We start from the raw sequence: 19,784 nt of genomic DNA, 5'->3' as shown, positions 1-19,784 counted from the left end.
TTACAATAAAAAATGTCAGTTAAAAATATCATATAGGAGACACACACAGTGATATTTGAGAAGTGAAATTAAGTTTATTGGATTTACAGAAAGTGGGCAATAATTGTTTAAACAAAATTAGGCAGGTGCATAAATGTGGGCACCACAAAAAATAAATGAAATCAATATTTAGTAGAGGCTCCTTTTGCAGAAATTACAGACTCTAAACGCTTCCTGTAGGTTCCAATGAGAGTCTGGATTCTGGTTGAAAGTATTTGGGACCATTCCTCTCTACAAAACATCTCTAGTTCATTAAGGTTTGATGGCTTCTGAGCATGGACAGCTCTCTTTAATTCACACCACAGCTTTTCAATTCTATTTAGATCTGGGGACTGAGATGACCATTCCAGAACTTCTCTGCATCACTCTCGCATACAGCATCTCCTTGTGTAAAGTGTGCCGAATGATTGAATGATGCACAGTGACTGCATCTGCATCAAGATGATGTTGTAAGTCTTTATTAATGCTGGTCTGTGAGTTGACTGACTGTTCTCACCATTCATCGCTTCTGTCTATCCAAGATTTTTCTTGGTCTGCCACTTCAAGCCTTAACTTGAACTGAGCCTGTGGTCTTCCATTCCCTCAATACATTGCTAACTGTGGAAACAGACAGCTGAAATCTCTGAGACAGCTTTCTGTATCCTTCCCCTAAACCATGATGGTGAACAATCTTTGTCTTCAGGTCATTTTAGAGTTGTTTTGAGACCCCCATGCTGCTACTCTTCAGAGAAAAATTAAAAGAGGAGGGAAACTTACAATTGACGCCCTTAAATACTCTTTCTCACAATTGGATTAACCTGTGTATGTAGGTCATGGATCACTGAGCTTACCAAGCCAATTTGAGTTCCAATAATTAGTTCTAAAGGTTTTGGAGTCAATAAAATGACAACAGTGCCCAAATGTATGTACCTGCCTAATTGTATTCAAACAATTACTGCGCACTTTCTGTAAATCCAATAAACTTAATTTCACTTCTCAAATATCACTGTGTGTCTCTCCTATATGATATATTTAACTGACATTTTTTATCGTAACAACCAACGATTTATACAGGAAGATCATGACGAATATCAAGGTTTTACTGTAGCTGAGGCTAAAGTAACTTAGGTAACAAGATTTCATTATCGGCATCTAGCATTATTATACATTACCTGGTCCCGGCGATCGTGTCTCCTGCACTTCCTGGTTAGTTTGCAGGAGTCCTACAGCCAGCCAATCACCATGCGGGGACTGAAGACGCGTGGTGATTGGCTGGCTGCAGGACAGCTGCAAACTAACTAGGAAGTGGAGAAAACCAGATTGCAACCCTTACCTAGTCTCACACTGAACCCTCCCTCTACCTTTGCCTTACCCTAAGACCCCCTGGTGCCTAACCCTAGTCCCTAACCACTCCACCCCTTCTGCCTAATCCTAACCACTCCACCCCCATGCCGAACCCTAACCACTGTACCCTTTCTGCCTAGTCCTAACCACTCCACCCCCATGCCTAACACTAACCACTCCACCACCCGCTGCCTAACCCTAACCACTCCACCCTGACTGCCTAACCCTAACCACTCCACCACCCGCTGCCTAACCCTAACCACTCCACCCCCACTGCCTAATCCTAACCACTCCACCCCTATACCTAAACCTAACCCCCTAATTGTACCTACTCCTCACCGCCATAGGCAGCAATAGTAAAAGCCACAATTAGCGGCAAGGAGGTTAAATTATTCATTGGCCGCCATAATTTAATCCCCTTGCCTCTAATCACAGCTTTTACTAATTAGCTTTTACTGTTGCTGCCTATGGCGTCACCATTTTTATTGCTGTTCGTACTGCACCATTTTTATCTGCTCTGAGCCACAAGCCCCTTTTGCTATTCAGCTGAATGGCAGCCCCCCCATGTGTGTTATTCTTTCACACATGATGGTGTTACCAGGCTGATGGTAAGAAACAGACATGTCACATCTAAACACAACACTCTTAGCTATCCTGACACCTTTCCCACCAAGACCGCATCTGAAGTTGGTAGGCAACCATGAAAGCTGTAAATGATTATTTTCCAGTTGCTTACCCTTATCATTGTCAGAAAAATGAAGTACAGGACTCGAGCTACAATGGGGAATTATGGGGTACGGTGCCCCTCTAAGTCCCTCCCTCCTGTTCAGTAACATACAGTTAACTGTTTCCAGGCTCCAGCATACAGTGAACAAGATAGGGTCTGTAAAAGACTCTCCATCTGAGCCTGAGTCAGTGCAGGCATTAAGTAAACCAAGTGTCTTATCTATTTGCCATAAATACCTCAAAATCCTTGCAAGATCCCTTGCAATTCATGTATCTAGATGACACTTATATTTACAAAAAAAAATGTCTTTACCTTCTTCTGATTGTATGTTTTAATAATGTCAGTCAACAGCAATAGCGTTTGAAAAAGGCTTACAAGCTGGAAGCTTACTGTTTCTCTCTTAAATTAGCCAATAAACTAGTGCTTGTATGTTTGCAGCAAACTAACCAAAGACAACAATTGTAGGTAACTTTTCTTCAATAATAGCACCATCATTTGGACAATCTGCTCTTCTCAAAAGCCTTTGAGTTCATTTTTTTATGTGTGATTTTGAAGAGTAGCACAGAACCACCGGGTACAGGAGCTCACATGGTTGGTCTGTCACTGGACCACAAGGGGAGGGGGGGGAAGGGGCTTACAGAACTACTAAAGTCAATCCAGAGTTGACAGAGCAATGCATAAATGAAAGAAAATATTTCTTTAAATGGATGGCTGTATTATTTAAGTCTTGGATACTTTTTGGACTTCCTCATCTTTTATTTTACAGGCAGTCCAGGGTTAAGTCTGCAGAGGGAATATACTCAGTAGACTTCGCCCCCTCCAACCTAATAGTGATCATGTGTCTGCCTCTGGCTTCAAGGTGCAAGAGTGCAGCCCTTACAGCTGACAGCCTGCTGCTTATATAAAGACAGGCAAGGGGGCCACAGAGACTACTGCTGCTGAGACAAGGTAAGGAGGATAACAAGGGGACTGCACTTGGCTGATATATATCACAATTAAGGTGGGTGGGGCAGGGGAGACATGCATAAAGGGGGAATCTACCCAAAACACATTTATTTACCTATATATTTTGAGTTTTATTATTGTGAAGTGGGTGGATGTTAAGTGAGTTCATTGGAGAGGAGATTTGTTATTTTCAAGCATCCAATAATATTCAGAAGAGGCAAAGAAAGTTCTCTTTGAACATGAATGGATGCTGAAACTGAACACACCTATACTTGGCTGTACGTTTTATATGGTAAATTACTTTCAGTGTCTTCTTATCTCTCTCTCTGGACTATCGTAAGATCCAAAATTGGGTTTCTAGGTGATTAATCACCTAGTAACCCAATTTTACTGTCAGTAATTACTGGCTCTGTTTGATTGTTGAGTTCTTATTATAGAGAATGCAGCTAAAGGAATGAGACTTACTATAGTGTAATGGCAGGAATACAGTGACTGAAATGCATAGTGTTAATGTAAGATAGTAGATACTAGAATAGATAGAATAGTCTTTTGTTTATCTGTTATTGACTGAAAAATATAATATTGGTTTGAGACCAACTGACCCTTTAACTCGCTAGCAGGAAAATAACTGTTTTATGGATGCTACAGAACTAAGATATCCACCGTGGAGAAGATCTGACTAGGGATGGTCGGAAATGCCGCCAATGCCAATTTCCGATTCCCGTATTTCTGTTTTTACGATTTTCCAATTTCTGACTATACGATTTTCTGTTTCTCTGATTTTTTTTTGTAAAAACGGGAATCGGAAAAACTGGATTTTGTCATTGGTCTAAAATTACTATGGTCATCTGATCTTTGCAGAAAAATCCTGCGTTCTCTGATTGGTCCTGTGGTTCCGAGTTCTGTGATTGGGCTAAAATGACCTATTTGCAATCATTCCGATTTCCGATCGGAAATGCGGAAATTTCAATTGCGTGGGATACAATATGAGACTCCCTAGTTCTGAGTAACTGCTGGAGCTTGTAGTACTACAAGGATTTGGAAGCACAGGTAGCCACAGCTTCATTTCAGCACTCTATAGATAGAAGGCACCTGTACAGAACTTAAAAGAAAGTCATAGCTACGTCTCCTGATCTCCTAGAGAATGTGATATTCTAACTGCATGTGCAATATTCTACACTACTGTTATCTCCAGTTTTAACATTCTTTCTTCTCCCCCTGTAGGATCTTAAAGAGTAACCATGAAGGTGTTGCTTCTTCTTGTGGTTGTTGGGCTCCTGGCAGGTAATTTATTAATTGATGTCTTTCTAACTACTATGGTCAGGGCCACGTTTGGTTGTCCTCAAACCCACATCATCTTCCAGGCAGTACTGCCTAGGCTTTATAACAGGGCATGTTTGGGTAGAGTAAGTTCCTCTTAACCACTTGCCGGCCGCGCACTCATAACGCACGTCGGCAAAGTGGCAGCTGCAGGACCAGCGACGCACATCTGCGTCGCCGGCTGCAGGCTAATTAATCAGGAAGCAGCCGCTCGCGAGAGCGGCTGCTCCCTGTCAATTCACGGCGGGGGGCTCCGTGAATAGCCTGCAGGTCGCCGATCGCGGCTCGCAGGCTAAATGTAAACACAAGCGGAAATAATCCGCTTTGTTTACATTTGTACAACGCTGCTAACAGTAGCAGCGTTGTACCAGATCAGCGATCCCCGGCCAATCAGCGGCTGGGGATCGCTGTCACATGACAGGCAGGAGCCTGTTAGAGGCTGCACAGGACAGATCCGTTCCTGTGCAGCCTCGGAACTCCGGGGAAGGGAGGGAGGAGAGGGAGAGGGGGAATCCTGCGGTGGAGGGGGCTTTGAGGTGCCCCCCCCCGCCAGCCACACGCAGGCAGGAGCGATCAGACCCCACCAGCACATTATCCCCCTAGTGGGGAAAAAAGGGGGCGATCTGGTCGCTCTGCCTGGTGTTTGATCTGTGCTGGGGGCTGTAGAGCCCACCCAGCACAGATCAGCTAAAACAGCGCTGGTCCTTAAGGGGGGGGTAAAGGCTGCGTCATCAAGTAGTTAAAGAGAACCAGAGATGAAGCACCCTCTTGTATTTTACCTTATAAATCAGTGGGAACATGACAGTAAGCACCTAATCTGCTCTTTGTTTCATTGTTTTCTGTTTAATCTGACTGTTATCACCTCTGATAAGAATCCCTGACTGAGCACTCAGTCTGGCTTTGCTACGGAAAGATTATAGCTGAGTCTGTCTTCTCTGGTGTCTTTTCAAGCCCAAGCCTGCCCCCTTGTGGCTCTGCTATAATGACTCAGCTATAATTATTCCCTGCAAAGCTAGACTAAATTCTCAGTCCGGGATTCTTATCACAGCTGATAACAGACACTTTTAGCAGTGAGTATGAAACAGAGAGCATGGTAAGTGTTTTCTCTAATGTTCTTACTGATATATATGGTAAAATACACAAAGGTGCTTTGTCTCTGGTTCCCTTCAAGCTACCTACCCACATTAGATTTTTGTCAGTCAAATGTTGGCTAGAATGATCTTTAGTGGAATGCTAGGAAGGTGTCCCCCAATGCCAGTGAAGAAATCACTAGTGATCTAGCATGTTGTGTCACTAATGTTTATTATAGTTGGGGACTTCTTGCTAGCCTTCTGACAAGACACAGAACATTTATATCGTGCTTTTCTCTTGGTGGACTCAAAGCACGAGAGCATCAGCCACTGGGGCCCGCTCTATAGGCAGTAGCAGTGTTAGGGAGTCTTGCCCAAGGTTTCCTATGGAATAGGTGCTGGCTTACTGAACAGGAAAAGCCGATATTTAAACCCTGGTCTCCTGTGTCAAAGGCAGAGCCCTTAACCAGTACACTTTCCAGCATAACAAGTAATAATAATAGAACCAGGGAATGATGGTTTAAAGTGAATGGGAACCACATTTAAAAAAATGAGACAGATACTTACCCAAGGAGGGAAGGCTCTGGGTCCTATAGAGCCTTCCGGCTCCTCTCCTGGTCCCCTCGTTCCAGTGTTGGCTCGCCCGGTAGCAGTATTTGACTAATTTAGTAAAATACTGCTTTAGCCTTGCCGAAGGAGGCTTCAGAAGTCTTTAGGGAGCCCGAGTGCTGCTGAAGAAGGGCGGCCCTGTACTGCTCCTGCACAAGCATGCTCTCTTGCACGCTCACGCCTGTGCAGTTTGGAGCCGCACGTCCTCGGGAGGACACGGCTCCCGAAGACTTCCAAATACCCTTTCGGTGGGGGATTGAAACGAGGGGAGTGGGGAGCCAGCACAGGATAGAGGGCACCGAGAGAGGAGACGGAAGGCTCTATACGACCCAGAGCCTTCCCTCTCCTTAGGTAAGTATTTGCTTCATTTTTTTTAAACGCGGTTCCCATACACTATAAGTGATGGTGGCTAATATTGAGGAATTCTGTTCTCTATTTTGGTCTTTGGCATAAGTATCTTAAAAATGTAATGTAACCAAAGTTCAAGACAGCTTCACTTCCTGAAATTGTAAGTTTTGAGTTTTTCAAATGGAAGTATCGTACTTTATAAGTAGTGTGTAAATTCCAGGGGAATTTAGGACCTGAAAGAGCATTAGCATTTATCCATTCATAATCCGAGTGTATTTTTGAACTTGTGACATTTTTATTTAAGTAGAGGTCCTCTTTGGGTTTTTGGTTTCTATGCTAATAAAACTGTAATAGTAATGGTGGTGTATTGCTGTCTCCACAGGAGCCCAGGCTCGCTCACTCTTCAGAGATGCACCCCAGACAAAATGGGAGTCTGCCCTGGACAGCTTCTGGCAGACCCTCAACAAGGTGGAGGAAGCTGCGGATGAGGCTACATCAAAGATGAAGGACTCTCAACTAGGCAAAGAACTTGAGTAAGTGATGAGATATTGGATAAAAACAATTCTTCTTTGTAAATCTTGAGATAGTAGGGCAAAGAGGCAGATTTGTATTATTATTTTTTATAGCAGCAACATCTTCCGTAGAGCTGTACATAGTACAATACAAATATTGGGGAACATATATACATGAGAAGTTCAAGACACTGTAAAGTCATAACAATCCCGAAATACAAGAACAAATACATACATGTGGTTTGAGATATCACTAGAATTGGCATACATGTGATAAATTACAACAAAATAAGAAACAATAGGAGCAGGGGCGTAACTAGAAATCACTGGGCCCCCCTGTGAAACTTTGGATGGGGCCCCCTCCTGCTGGGGGTAGACCAGCGCTGTACAAAAGACCCTGCTGAACACTGAATAGGGATTGTCTACAAATCTTTGTCTGCAAAACTTCATATGATTCCTTATCAGTGGCTGAGCAGATGCAGTCATTAGAACAATTGTGCAGTGAGCAGAACATTTTTTCTTTCTGTGACCTTAGTTGTCAGTCTTTTAGGGAAGGGCCCCTTGTGGCTTCCGGGCCCCCCTGCGGTTGCATCCCTTGCAGGGTCTATTGTTACGCCCCTGAATAGGAGGAGGTCCCTGCCCTTGTGAGCTTACAGTCCAGAGCGTTGTAGGGTGGAAACAATAAGGAAGGAAACACAGGAGTTAGCAGATGAAGTTGTGAGCCTCCATTGTGAACCTACAACAAATGATAAGCTAGTCTGAAAAGGGGGTGTTTTGAGAGTATTGAGAGTACGTTTGAAGGTTTCCAGGCTTCAGAGCATGACAGACAGGCTGTGGGAGTGAGCTCCAGAGGAGAGGGGATGCTCATGAGAAGTTTCTGATGCAGGAGTGAGAGGAGTGAAATTGAAGGGGCTATTTATCGGGCCCTTCTCCCCCACCCCCATATCTCACAGTCTTACCAGGTCACCCCGAATTCTGTGGACTTTCACTTTCTGCTTTATAGTGGTTTCATGTCTTTTCACGTTCAGCTAGACTCAGCAATTTGTTGCTGGAAAGTGACAGATCTGTGATGAATGTTGTGTAGGGGTGACCAGAGCAGGAGCAGACATGCCGGGACTCAGGGATAGGCTGATAGGTGTCTGACAGTAGCCCCTGGATAAGTAATAAACTCCGTACTGTGATGACTCCTGACAGCTCAGGAATTAGTTTTTTAAGTTCCCCAAATTCTTCCTCTTAATAAAATTCTAAGCGTGATAAGTTTTCTTTTTTCATTTTTTAAAATAGAAGCAGCAGAGTGTTGTACCGAGTCAGCCATGGGCAAAGCAAGAAGTTTTTGAATCAGGATGATACCATTTATTAGCTAACTTAGAAGTAAAGGAGTAATGCTTGGTACACTACATACAATTTTGTGTTAGATAGATGGGTTGATAGATAATTTCCGTCATGTCTGATATTATTTTTGATCATTGTTCTGGTCGTTTTCTCAAAGAAGTGAATGGAAATGATTAAGAAAAGATAAGAGGATGGAGCGGGAAATTGAGCAGAAAAACGAATTGAAAAGCGTTTGAATGGAAAATCGACCAAAAAAAAAAAAACGGATCATGTGTACCTAGTATAAGCTTTTGGCTAATAAGCTTTATTTAGACGTTTGTCTGAGGAAGGCCTTATAGCCGAATGCTTTCTTCTTTACTTCTAAAGGTGCGTACACGACGGGTCCGCCGGACCCTCCCACTGGGCAGATGTTTTGCCGACAGTAGTGTGTGTGTATGCGCTGTCGGCGGACCGATGCACTACTGTCGGCTGAACGTCTGCCCAGCGTTGCCGCCGGTTGTGCGTGTGTACGCACCTTAAGTTAGGCAATACATGGTATCATTCTGATTCAAAACTTCTTGCTCAACTTTTTTTTTTTTTTTTTAAAAGGCATTTTTACTTACCTGGGACTATTTCTAGCCCTCTTTAATCTGTCAGGTCCCAGCTAGCCCAATGATTGAGATTTTGAATACAAGGTTGTCTAGATAAGCTCACATACTACATGGGAGTGGTAAAATCTGCTATTCATTGGCCAATCAAAATTGGATAGGTGTATGCATCCGGAAGCTGCCCATACACTTATAGATTTCCACTCAATGTTCCAAATCGATCGAGTCCTTTCTGAAAAGCAATGATTCGGAAGGAATTGATTCCTACCTATTCTCTCCCCACCCCCGATCAACTTAAATTTTCTGTCTCGTCCGATCGATCCTTTTAGTTAATTTTTGGTCAAAATCGATCAAAATGTGAACGATCTGACATTTTGGCGAATCAAGCCCCAGCAGGTTAATGAAATCTGCAGGGAATTTATTGGCAAAAAAAGTGTATGGGCACCTTTATGCTAGGTAGGTACACACCATTCAATTTCCAATTTCCTGATAATTTCCAACATGCCCGACCTGCTCCTGATTGATAACAACATCGATTTTGTGCAGTAGTGATCTGAAAATCAATTCTGTTACCAATCGGGAGCAGATTGGACATGGCAAATTATCGGTTTGACCTGTCAATCTGACAGGAAATTGAATGGTGTGTGCTAGCATTAAGGCAGAAATGGATAAAGATGAATTGGGGCTCTAGGTAAGATCGCAGTTTTCCCCCGCTGATGGTCACCTGACATTTTTTTTAGTAGGAATTGGTGGGAGATAGTATCCATCAGGCCCTTAGACTCTCTCCAGGCCCTAGGACACTGCCTAGGATTGCCTTGTGGATGACATCCAGCTCTGCATTAGGGTGCATGCATACATCCAATTTTAAAAACAGACAAGTGTACTCCCAGCCTGTACCTTTCACATATAATAGAATGTGTGTGTGCTTTCCATTTTTGCGAATTCGCATTTTACGCCCATCTATTACAAGTCAATAGCGATGTGATTTTTCTGTAGCAAAAAAAAAAAAAGTTTGCCCCTGCTAAAGCACCGCTATCCCACGGCAGAACGGAGGGTCCTTTACCCCCCAAATCCCCCCCTGCAAAATCCACTACCAACTTGGTTGTAGATTTTGCTGCTCATGGAGGCAGAGCTATGAGCCATGGGCGTCTATCAGAGGCAGATCTCCGCCTCCCCCCGCCCCACTCAGTGAAGGAAGACTGAGAGGGGCGGGAAGAGGCGGCGATCAGCGCTGATAGACGCGCTGAGAGGCAGGGCTGCGGCCGTTAGCCCTGCCTCAAGCAGGAAGCGCTCCTCGCACGGCACGGGGGGGATTTGGGGGGGTAAAGGACCCCCGTTCTGCTGCGGGATAGCGGCGTTGTAGCATGGGCAAACATGAATATAAGGGAAAAAGCGAGTTTTATTCTCGCTTCAGACTCTCTTTAAGGACTGCAGTGTTAAACCCCCCTAAACCTGAGGAAGGGCTACGCCCGAAACGTTGTGTGCCTTCTCTGCTCTGATTTCTTCAATACAGTGATTGAACAGCCTTCTGAGTGCGGTCTCTGTGTGTGTTTCTCTGTTACTGTTCAACACAGGAGTGGTGTACCTGTGAGAGACCAGCACCGGCATTCAGTTCCAGGAGCCCTGGACTGAAACACGGGTGTGGAGGTGTGAATTTTCCATTAAACCCCCTAAAGATTGCGCACAAGGTGGATCAGCGCAACACCAGGCCGCCTCCGAATGGCCTCCATCAGAGATGCGCTGAGCCCCCCCAGGAACTACAAACGCACCTTGAACCCAAACAGAAGCTCTGCATATACACCAAAAGCATGGCTGTTAAGTGGGAGCAGCTGACCAAAAACGAATTACATTAGTACATAGCAAGGAAATGAGCAGCGCTACTTAAAAACAGACTAGTGCCTACCTGCAAAAGAGTGCAAACCCCACTTGTGGGGTCGAATACACACCGAGCATACACATAACCTGTCTACCACTAGAGGAGGATGTTGGTTTCCATTAACAGCTTGCCCCCTAAAGACCAGGCTGTCTTTCATTAAATAGGCCACTGCAGCTTTAAGGCCTAGCTGCAGGGCCGCACAGCACACAAGTGATTCCCCCTCCCCCCCTTTTCTCCCCACCAACAGAACTTTCTGTTGGTGGGGTCTGATCGCACCCCAGTGTTTTTTTTCTTTTTACAAATATTTATGTCATTTTTGTAATATTTTTTTTTCAAACCCGCCCTCCCTCCCCCCACCAGCCAATCACTGTGATCGGCTGTCATAGGTGTTAGGCAGTCCTGGGGCTGCCGCCGCGGTCACGCCCATTGGCGTGATGCGGTCGGAAAGTAGTTGAAGGACCAGTATTGCGAAAAGTTGTAAAATTTAAATACATGAAAACACATATAGAAAAGTACATTTCTTCCAGAGTAAAATGTGCTATAAATTACTTTTCCCCTATGTTGCTGTCACATACAGTAGGTAGTAGAAATCTTACTTAACTGACTGGTTTTGGACTAGTCCATCTCCTCACGGGGGATTCTAGGGTTTTCTTTGTTTTCAAAAGCACCCAGTGAACTGCAGTTTCTCGGCCCAACTGCCAGAATACTGCAGTGTGCAAACTGATGGTGGGGGGTGGCCTGCATCTCTTGTGTAGGACCTCTGCAGGGAGTGCTTTTGTAAAGAATAAATTAAATACTGAGAATCCCCCATGAGGAGATGGTCTAGTCAAAAACCTGTCAATTCCGACAGATTTCTACTTTCTCATGTAAGTAACAGCAACATGGGAGAAAAGTAACTTATAGTGCATTTTACTCTGTAAAAAACATACTTCTTATTTGTATGTATTTAAAAAAATGTTGGTGATACTGGTCCTTTAAAGTAATGGTGATTTAGAAATCAAGGCAGCTGTCCCAATTAAAGGGATACTGTAGGGGGTCGGGGGAAAATGAGTTGAACTTACCCGGGGCTTCTAATGGTCCCCCGCAGACATCCTGTGCCCGTGCAGCCACTCCCCAATGCTCTGGCCCCGCCTCCCGTTCACTTCTATAATTTCAGACTTTAAAGTCTGAAAAACACTGCGCCTGCCTTGCCGTGTCCTCGATCCCGCTGATGTCACCAGGAGGGTACTACGCAGGCCTAATATAGTCTGTGTCTGCGCAGTATGCTCCTGGTGACATCAGCGGGAAGGAGGACACAGCAATGCAGGAACAGTGGTTTTCAGACTTTAAAGTCTGAAATTCTAGAAGTGAACCGGAGGCGGGGCCAGAGCATCGGTGAGTGGCTGCGTGGGCACAGGATGTCTGCGGGGGACTGTTAGAAGCCCCGGGTAAGTTCAACTCATTTTCCCCTGACCCCCCCTACAGTATCCCTTTATTGTGTAATGAAAGCTTTAAAGGGATACTGTAGGGGGGTCGTGGGAAAATGAGTTGAACTTACCCGGGGCTTCTAATGGTCCCCTGCAGACACCCTGCGCCCGTGCAGCCACTCACCGATGCTCTGGCTCCGCCTCCGGTTCACTTCTGGAATTTCAGACTTTAAAGTCAGAAAACCACTGCGCCTGCGTTGCCGTGTCCTCACTTACGCTGATGGCACCAGGAGCGTACTGCGCAGACACAGACCATATTGGGCCTGCGCAGTACGCTCCTGGTGCCATCAGCGGAAGTGAGGACACGGCAACGCAGGCGCAGTGGTTTTCAGACTTTAAAGTCTGAAATTCCAGAAGTGAACTGGAGGCGGGGCCGGAGCATCAGTGAGTGGCTGCGCCAACACAGGATGTCTGGGGGGGACTGTTAGGAGCCCGGGTAAGTTCAACTCATTTTCCCCCAACCCCCCTGCAGTATCCCTTTAAGTTTAGCTGTAGGTTAACTTTGTTTTAGGAAGCGAAGATAGAGGCAACGTTCATAGTGGGGCATTATGACGTAACTGACTCATAGTATCATGGAACTTTGCACCGCAATGCAAAACCTATGCAACGTTCACAGTGCATCCGATGCGGTCTGCGACACCCCAACGCACTGCCTGCAGTGTGTGTCACTTGTCAGCATAACAGTGGCAGTCAAGCATACTTTTGATTGACTGTATGCTTCACTGTATGCGACGCACCGGTTGAACAACGTGTGATGCCACTTTTCCATTCTGTTGCGTTTCTGGTATTATAGGAAACGCAATACAGCGTCCACTGTGAACGTAGGCACAAGTTTTCATTTGCTTGTGCAAAGCAGATGCCCAGAGACAGACTAGTAATGATTGCTGCTGTGATTCTATGGAGCAGGAGAATCATCGCTCTCTACTCACCGCTCTCTACTGCCCTGCAGCAGGTGTAACGTCCATACTTGTCAGATACAGCATTTCACCCACACACTGTAAACTGAGGAATGCAATGTCAGCAAGACCTGACCTTTGTAATCGCATGATTGTTTTGTGAGCCTCTCTCCAGCTTTTTTATAGACAGGTAGAGCTAACTCAGGGGGAATAACTATAAACCACGCCCCCCAGCAAAATTTTGGTGGAGCCCCGCAATGTTCAAACCCTTTCCCTTGCCAACCTCTTATGACCCTCACAACCTGTAGCATCTTGCAGGGGTCACCTGATCTGGAGGATGGGCCCCTTTTCTTTCGGAGCGAGTGAAGGAGTAGTTGGGGCCCTCGTGGCCCCCTTACAGCTCTGGACCCTCCTGCAATCGCAAGGGCTGCTTCACTGTAGTTACGCCCCTAGAGTCACACCTATTTTTTTTATAGAAAATTAAATATAAAATAAGACAAACTTTAAAATCATATAAAACCAAAATGTACAGTTCCTGCGGGTCACACTCCCTCTCCTCTCCTCCCCACCCCACCACTCCGCAGTCGGCCGCGTCTCAATGGACAAGCTGTCAGCATAGAGGCATGGCTATGATAGCAATCACAATCACACCGCCATGTGATATGAACTGCGCCACTGTTGGTACCATGTGACTTGCAAGAGTGGGGGTGGTGCCAAAATAAAAAAAAAAAAAGAGAGCAAAGGTCCTGATTTTCTGGTGAGGACTTGGGTACCTGTCATCTTTTGCAGCCAATTGTTTTACATTTTTCTTGTGCACAAATGAAGCATAATACCTAAACGTGAATTCCCTATGATGATTACTATGTACACTTTGGAACTCTACAAATAAATATTTCAATTTTCAGAGCTTGCCTGATGGATAAAATGTATATGGGACCAAAAGTCACTTCAACATTGCGGGAAAGAAATCTCTAACATTACTAAGGCCAAGTTCCCAAGCAGGGGTGTAAATACAAACCATTATCCCCCCAGCAAAATTTAAATGGGGATCCCGTCAACCATGGTACCCCTTCCCCTTTCTTGAAACCAAGACTACATAGGGGACTCTTTTGTTAGGAAACAAAAACAAATGCAGTCACCATAACTGCCCCCACCCATAATAAGAGTGACCACATCACCTGTGCTGGATGGGCAATGCCTGCATAGGGATGTGGGAGAGTAGGAATTCAGGGCCCTTCTAAGTCCTGGCCCCTCCTGTGGCTGCTGTTGTTGCTCCCCTGTAGTAACACTGTGTACATGCAATTAATGCGCCGGGAAATTTGGGCAGAGGGTGAAGACGAAAAATGTCTCACCCTGCTCCTGCAAAGTATTGGCGGCATTAATTAATATTTCCCCTCCAGGCCAGCGTGGACTGTGGGGTAAGATTAAAGAGGAACTCCAGTGAAAATAATGTAATAAAAAAAAAGTGCTTAATTTTTACAATAATTATGTATAAATGATTTAGTCAGTGTTTGCCCATTGTAAAATCTTTCCTCTCCCTGATTTACATTCTGATATTTATCACATGGCAATATTTTTACTGCTGGCAGGTGATGTCACTGGAAGTATCTGTTGCTTGCCTTTTTGGCAGTTGGAAACTGTTGTATACAGCTATTTCCCACAATGCAATGAGGTCCACAGACAGGAAACTGCCAGGACCATGGTCCTCAAAGTTTCCTGTGGGAGGAGTTTTGCCACAAAATCAGCCATACAGAGCCCCCTGAAGATCCGATTATGAAAAGGTAATAGATTTCTCATGTAAAAGGGGGTATCAGCTACTGATTGGGATGAAGTTCAATTCTTGGTCACTGTTTCTCTTTAAGTTAAGTAACAAAACAATATAGTCTGTACAGCGCCACAGAAGATGTTGGCGTTATTAAATACTAAATAATAATAATAATAACAATAAATATGTAATTTGGCTGACAGTTATTGCTGGCAGCTGAATTACACTGTTTTTATCATAATTTGGTTCCGTCTCTTGACGGCGCCCGTAAGCGTGAGCGCCACTATAGCCATAATTCCCATTACAGCCTATGGTGGTGCCTGGTGTACCCAAATAATGTCACTGTATTTCCTCACCAGTCCATACTGGACTTTCCGAAATAATTTATAGAAAAATCTTCTGCTCTTAAAAAAATAGAATAAAAAATAATAGATGGTCTCTACTTAAAGTCAATGTTACCCGATGTAAAAAAACAAAAGTCAGATACTCACCTAAGGAGAGGGAAGGCTCTGAGTCCTAATGAGCCTTCCCTCTCCTCTCCCGGTGCCCGGTCCTGCTCAGAATCCCCTGTAGCAGCATTCGACCAGGGAGGTTTCGGAAGTCTTCGGGAGCACTCGGGCTCCCGAAGACGGGCCACTCCATACTGCGCATGCGCGAGTGCCCTTTATGACGCACTCGCACGTGCGCAGTATGGAGCTGTCTGTCTTCGGGAGCCGACTGCTCCCGAAGACGTCCAAAGTCCCCCGCTGCGGGGGATTGGAATGGGGGAGCCAGAGCAGCACGGAGGGCACTGGGAAAGGAGAGGGAAGGCTCATTAGGACCAGAGCCTTCCCTCTCCTTAGGTGAGTATCTGACTTTTGTTTTATTGATCGGGTAACAATGGCTTTTAACAATATTATAATATGACATTTTCATTGGTTAGATATATTTTATTGTATTGTATCTTTCTTTATTCCTAGTGGGCTTATCAAGGAAACCATGGAGGAGCTGAGCAATTATGCTGACGATCTAAAGAGCAAGGTGGGCCCCATGGCCCAGGATGCCCAGCAGCGTTTCACAGATGAGGTCTCTGCACTGGCAGATAAGCTCAAAGGCGATATGGAAGACACCAAGTCAAGAGCCATCCAGTACTCTGGAGACTTAAGATCAATGTTTGATCAGAATATCGAGGATGTCCAAGGAAAGGTCAGCATGTACATGAAGAAGCTGAAGAAGCGCCTTGCCAAAGACAGCGAAGACCTCAAGAACAAACTCGGCCAGTATGGAGAGGACCTGAGCAAGAACACCCAGGAGAAGGTGGAAAATGTCCGTAAAAGTGTTGAGCCTTACATCAACAACCTGAAGAAAAAGGGACAGCAACGGCTCCAGTCTGTGAAGGATGCCATGGACGAGCAGGGAAAGCAGCTGAGAGACCGATTTGCCTCAGTGGCCAAGGATGTCCAAAACAAAGTCAAAAAGATGGCGTCAGATATGAAGACCAGTGTTGACAAGCTGACAGACCAGATGCGCAAGTGGTTCAACCCCTCAGTAGAAAACCTGCGTAATCAACTTCAAAACCTGGCCAAGAGCTTGCAGCCCAAGAAGCCATAAAACATTTAGCATCCTCTGCCTTTACCGCCATGCATCCTAACTTTTCATTTGTAACATTTCCTGCCAGATGCTGCTAATCCTAGACCAAAAGCCTACCAACCATGTGGGGCTGTGCCTTAGAGCCACACGGTTACGCACCCACCCTCCCTCCTTTGCCAAAGATCTTCCAGACAATCAAAAAAGTTGCAGTAGTAATCCGAGGTTCTGCAAGCTGCAGGTGGAGAGAACTACAGATCTCTTAAATCACTGAATTAGTGCTGGAGGAAAATATCTGAAGCCCAAGAAAACCATCCTGCTATTGACCCTACTTAATTGTTTAGGTCAAGCAATCAGAGGATGAAAATGAACAGCGCCTCTTATTCATGCAAGCCCATAAAGAAGATAAAGATACATCTTTACAAGAACAAGACCAAACAACTCAGTAGTACATCTCTCCTGCATCCTGAGGCCTGCCAGAACATCTGCAGCTTCCACTGTGAGGCCTGCAGGCATAGGACAAGTACTGAGACTCTGTAAACTTTGTACAAACAGCTGGTAACTCAAACATACAACGTTAACACCATGTTCGCTATGCAATGCCTGGGGCTTGGTGACCCTCATTCTATGCTTTCAAAACAGCAGCAACAACATTAGCCTCAGTTTGAGCACATACATGTAAGCACCTGACTTTAACCAATCCAGATAGTATTTTGTAGATGGATGTTAGAATCCTAAAGCAAAATTAAAAAGAAAAATGATTAAAGGGGGTTTTTATGTTAAAGCGAAAATAAACTTATGAGATAATGAACTGTATGCGTACAACAGCTAAGAAATAGAACATAAGTAGTAAAGAAAAGAGCCTCATGTTGTTTTCCCGTATAGGAAGTATTAAGAAACTTCAGTGGTTATCTATACAAAAGAGCATCTCTGAGCTCTCTGACCCAACTTGGGTCGAAGACAGTCCTGTTTTCTGAAGCGCTTAAATAACCAAGAAATAGTGAGAGACTGCTTGAGAACAGGTATTACTGCAGGAAATTCCAAAAGGTCATTAGCTCTGCTTTGTTTTATAGTTTAAAATACAGAGTTTGGTTTGTAAACTGCAAGTATGACAGAATGTTGCAATGTTAAAAAAAAACAAAAAAACTATACAACTGAACATAAAAATATGAGACTCTTTCCTTCTAATGTTCTATTCATTACTACATTCATTCCGTACTACACAAATAATTCATTGTATCATACTTTTGTTTTTTTTCACTTCAGTGTCACTTTAAAATAACCTGAATCTCCTGATTCGTACACCCCTAATCTTACCTTCCTGTGGTACCTTCCTTCCTGCTTTTACAGCTGCCACTTTTTGTGTCCAGGCCAGAGAAAAAGCTACACACTGAGTATATATTGCAGGAAAACCAACACAAGCCTCATTCACTGCTGGAAGTCCCTTTTAGTCACAAGTACTATAGTAAGTTAAAATTAAAAGGACTTGCTAGACCTTGATGTTCTACCAAAACAGTGCATTAACCTAAATAGTATTGTGTGTATAATTGTATGTCTATAATACCCATGTTTCTATATTAAGTCTTATGCGTTTTTGTAATACTTATGTATAATCACTATGTTTGTGTGTGTGAGAGCTAATCATACACCGTACACATTTCAGCTGTGCTTTGTATTTTGTGTCAATGTCATACAATTTTGTATAAATAAAAATAACAGCTGATAAGTTGGTGTAGCGTTTCTTTCTCATTGCAATAATAAAAAAAAAGGTAAATTCTGTTGACTGCTCACAATTGTGCAGCAAAGTCCCCCTTATCTGGAAATCAGGCAACTGGAAGTCCCAACTAACTGGCATGCCTGAGGGGATAATTAACAGGGACTGATTTTTGTGTGTGTGTGTGTGTGTGTGGGGGGGGGGGGGGGGGGGTGTTGCCAGCCATAAAATACTCACCGAGCCTCCAGAGATGTTCTGTCCATTTGAAATTACCATGTCTAGTTATACAGCAAAGGTATCCGGCAGTGGTCACCTGTTGCCGGATACATGTGCTTGCTGGTTGCTTGAGCAACTGGCAAAAAAAGCGCAACCATCCCCATCTCATGTAGCTCCCAGTGTGTCATGTGACCCAAAGCAGATCAGGTGATGATGTGCTGGGAGCCATGCAAGGATGATGCCAAAAAGCCACCCGGAGTCTGCTGGGAGCAACAGGTCATCACTGGAGGCACAGGTTTGTGCTTTTTTGGTGGCTATGTAACTAGACAAGGTAATTGCAAATACATCTTTTTTTTCAGGCTACTATCATGGGGGTGCAGGTAGTAATTAAGTAAGGGACCACTCTCTCAAAAGATTGTAAAAGTTAAAACACAAGTGTACATGTACTTATAAGAAGTACATTTCTGCTACAGTAAATGTACTATAAATTACTTTTTTTTCTATATTGTTGTCTTTTAGGCCTCTTTCACAGTGGGACGTTGCGTTTGATGCGACGCTAAATTCGCACAACGTGCCCCTAAGGCAGCACATGTAGGTTATGAAATTGAATGTTACTTTACACTGTGTTATGTGTCTCTTGGTGCGCCGTTTTTGTAGCTTACTGATGGAACGAAAACGACGCATGCGTTACATTTAAAAAAAAAAAGGAAACATTACTAAGCATGTTGGTGTGGAGTTAGGCTTGCTATACAACAGCGGTTCAGGATGGTTGTCTGGCTTACAGAAGCAAAAAGAGATCATTTGCATATTCACTAGTGGTGCATTGCGGGTAACCACAAATGTTCAATTATAGCTGATTTATTGCAAATTTCTCATCTAACCTAACCATATTCCTTCCCTCTACCGATGCCTAGCCTTAGCCAACCCCCTTTCCCCCGCAAAATCCACTAATATTTAACACTAAAGCTAACCCTGTTCTTGGTATTGGTATTGTGGCTTCCCTTTCATGTGCATCAGTGCACCTCCCATTCCATGTGTGACATCCATGTGTGTAGCCCCTCACTTTCATGAACATCTCCCTTGAGCATCAGTTGCCCTTTTTTCAAGTATTGCCTTCTATTTTCAGCCTCCTCTTTCATATGTAGAAACCTCACTTTCATGTTCAGGTTCGCCCTCATAGGCTGCAGCCGCCCAAGGCCTGTGCCTCTGTGGCCTTTCCAGAAACCCAACCCTGGGTGCCCAAATTACCCTCTGGGCACCACTATATATGCAGTTATCATTGAGCCCTATGTAATGCCCATTTTACCATATCACCTGCTTCAACCTAAATAATGATGCTTTACTGCAGGATTCCATAAACCAAAACAAGGTATTAGTACAAGAGGGAGCCGTAAGCTTTTTCTTCAGGCCCATTTTAACGACGGCGATTAGGGGGTGATTCCTGCTAATCGCCGAAGCACTAACATTTTTTAA

At 44.3% G+C, this 19,784-nt stretch overlaps 2 protein-coding genes across 3 annotated transcripts in view; both read left to right on the top strand.

The window, feature by feature from the left end:
- LOC137522889 (apolipoprotein C-II-like) overlaps window positions 1–19,784 on the top strand; it is a 596,236-nt gene that overhangs the window by 418,058 nt on the left and 158,394 nt on the right. The gene's annotated exons all lie outside the window — the stretch shown is intronic.
- On the top strand, window positions 2,928–18,107 carry APOE (apolipoprotein E). Of its 2 annotated transcripts, none has more exons than XM_068241422.1 (4): window positions 2,928–3,037; window positions 4,259–4,318; window positions 6,764–6,914; window positions 15,775–18,107. In XM_068241422.1, the coding sequence occupies exons 2-4, from the start codon at window positions 4,276–4,278 to the stop codon at window positions 16,403–16,405; spliced, it is 825 nt and encodes a 274-aa protein (XP_068097523.1). In that variant the 5' UTR covers window positions 2,928–3,037; window positions 4,259–4,275; the 3' UTR covers window positions 16,406–18,107. The 2 variants fall into 2 exon arrangements, with proteins under 2 accessions (XP_068097523.1, XP_068097524.1); XM_068241423.1 differs by lacking the exon at window positions 2,928–3,037 and adding an exon at window positions 3,066–3,089.

This window comes from Hyperolius riggenbachi, chromosome 6 (genome assembly GCF_040937935.1).
Source record: "Hyperolius riggenbachi isolate aHypRig1 chromosome 6, aHypRig1.pri, whole genome shotgun sequence".
Classification (NCBI taxonomy): Eukaryota; Metazoa; Chordata; class Amphibia; order Anura; family Hyperoliidae; genus Hyperolius; species Hyperolius riggenbachi.
This window is presented reverse-complemented; position numbering and strand designations above follow the sequence as displayed.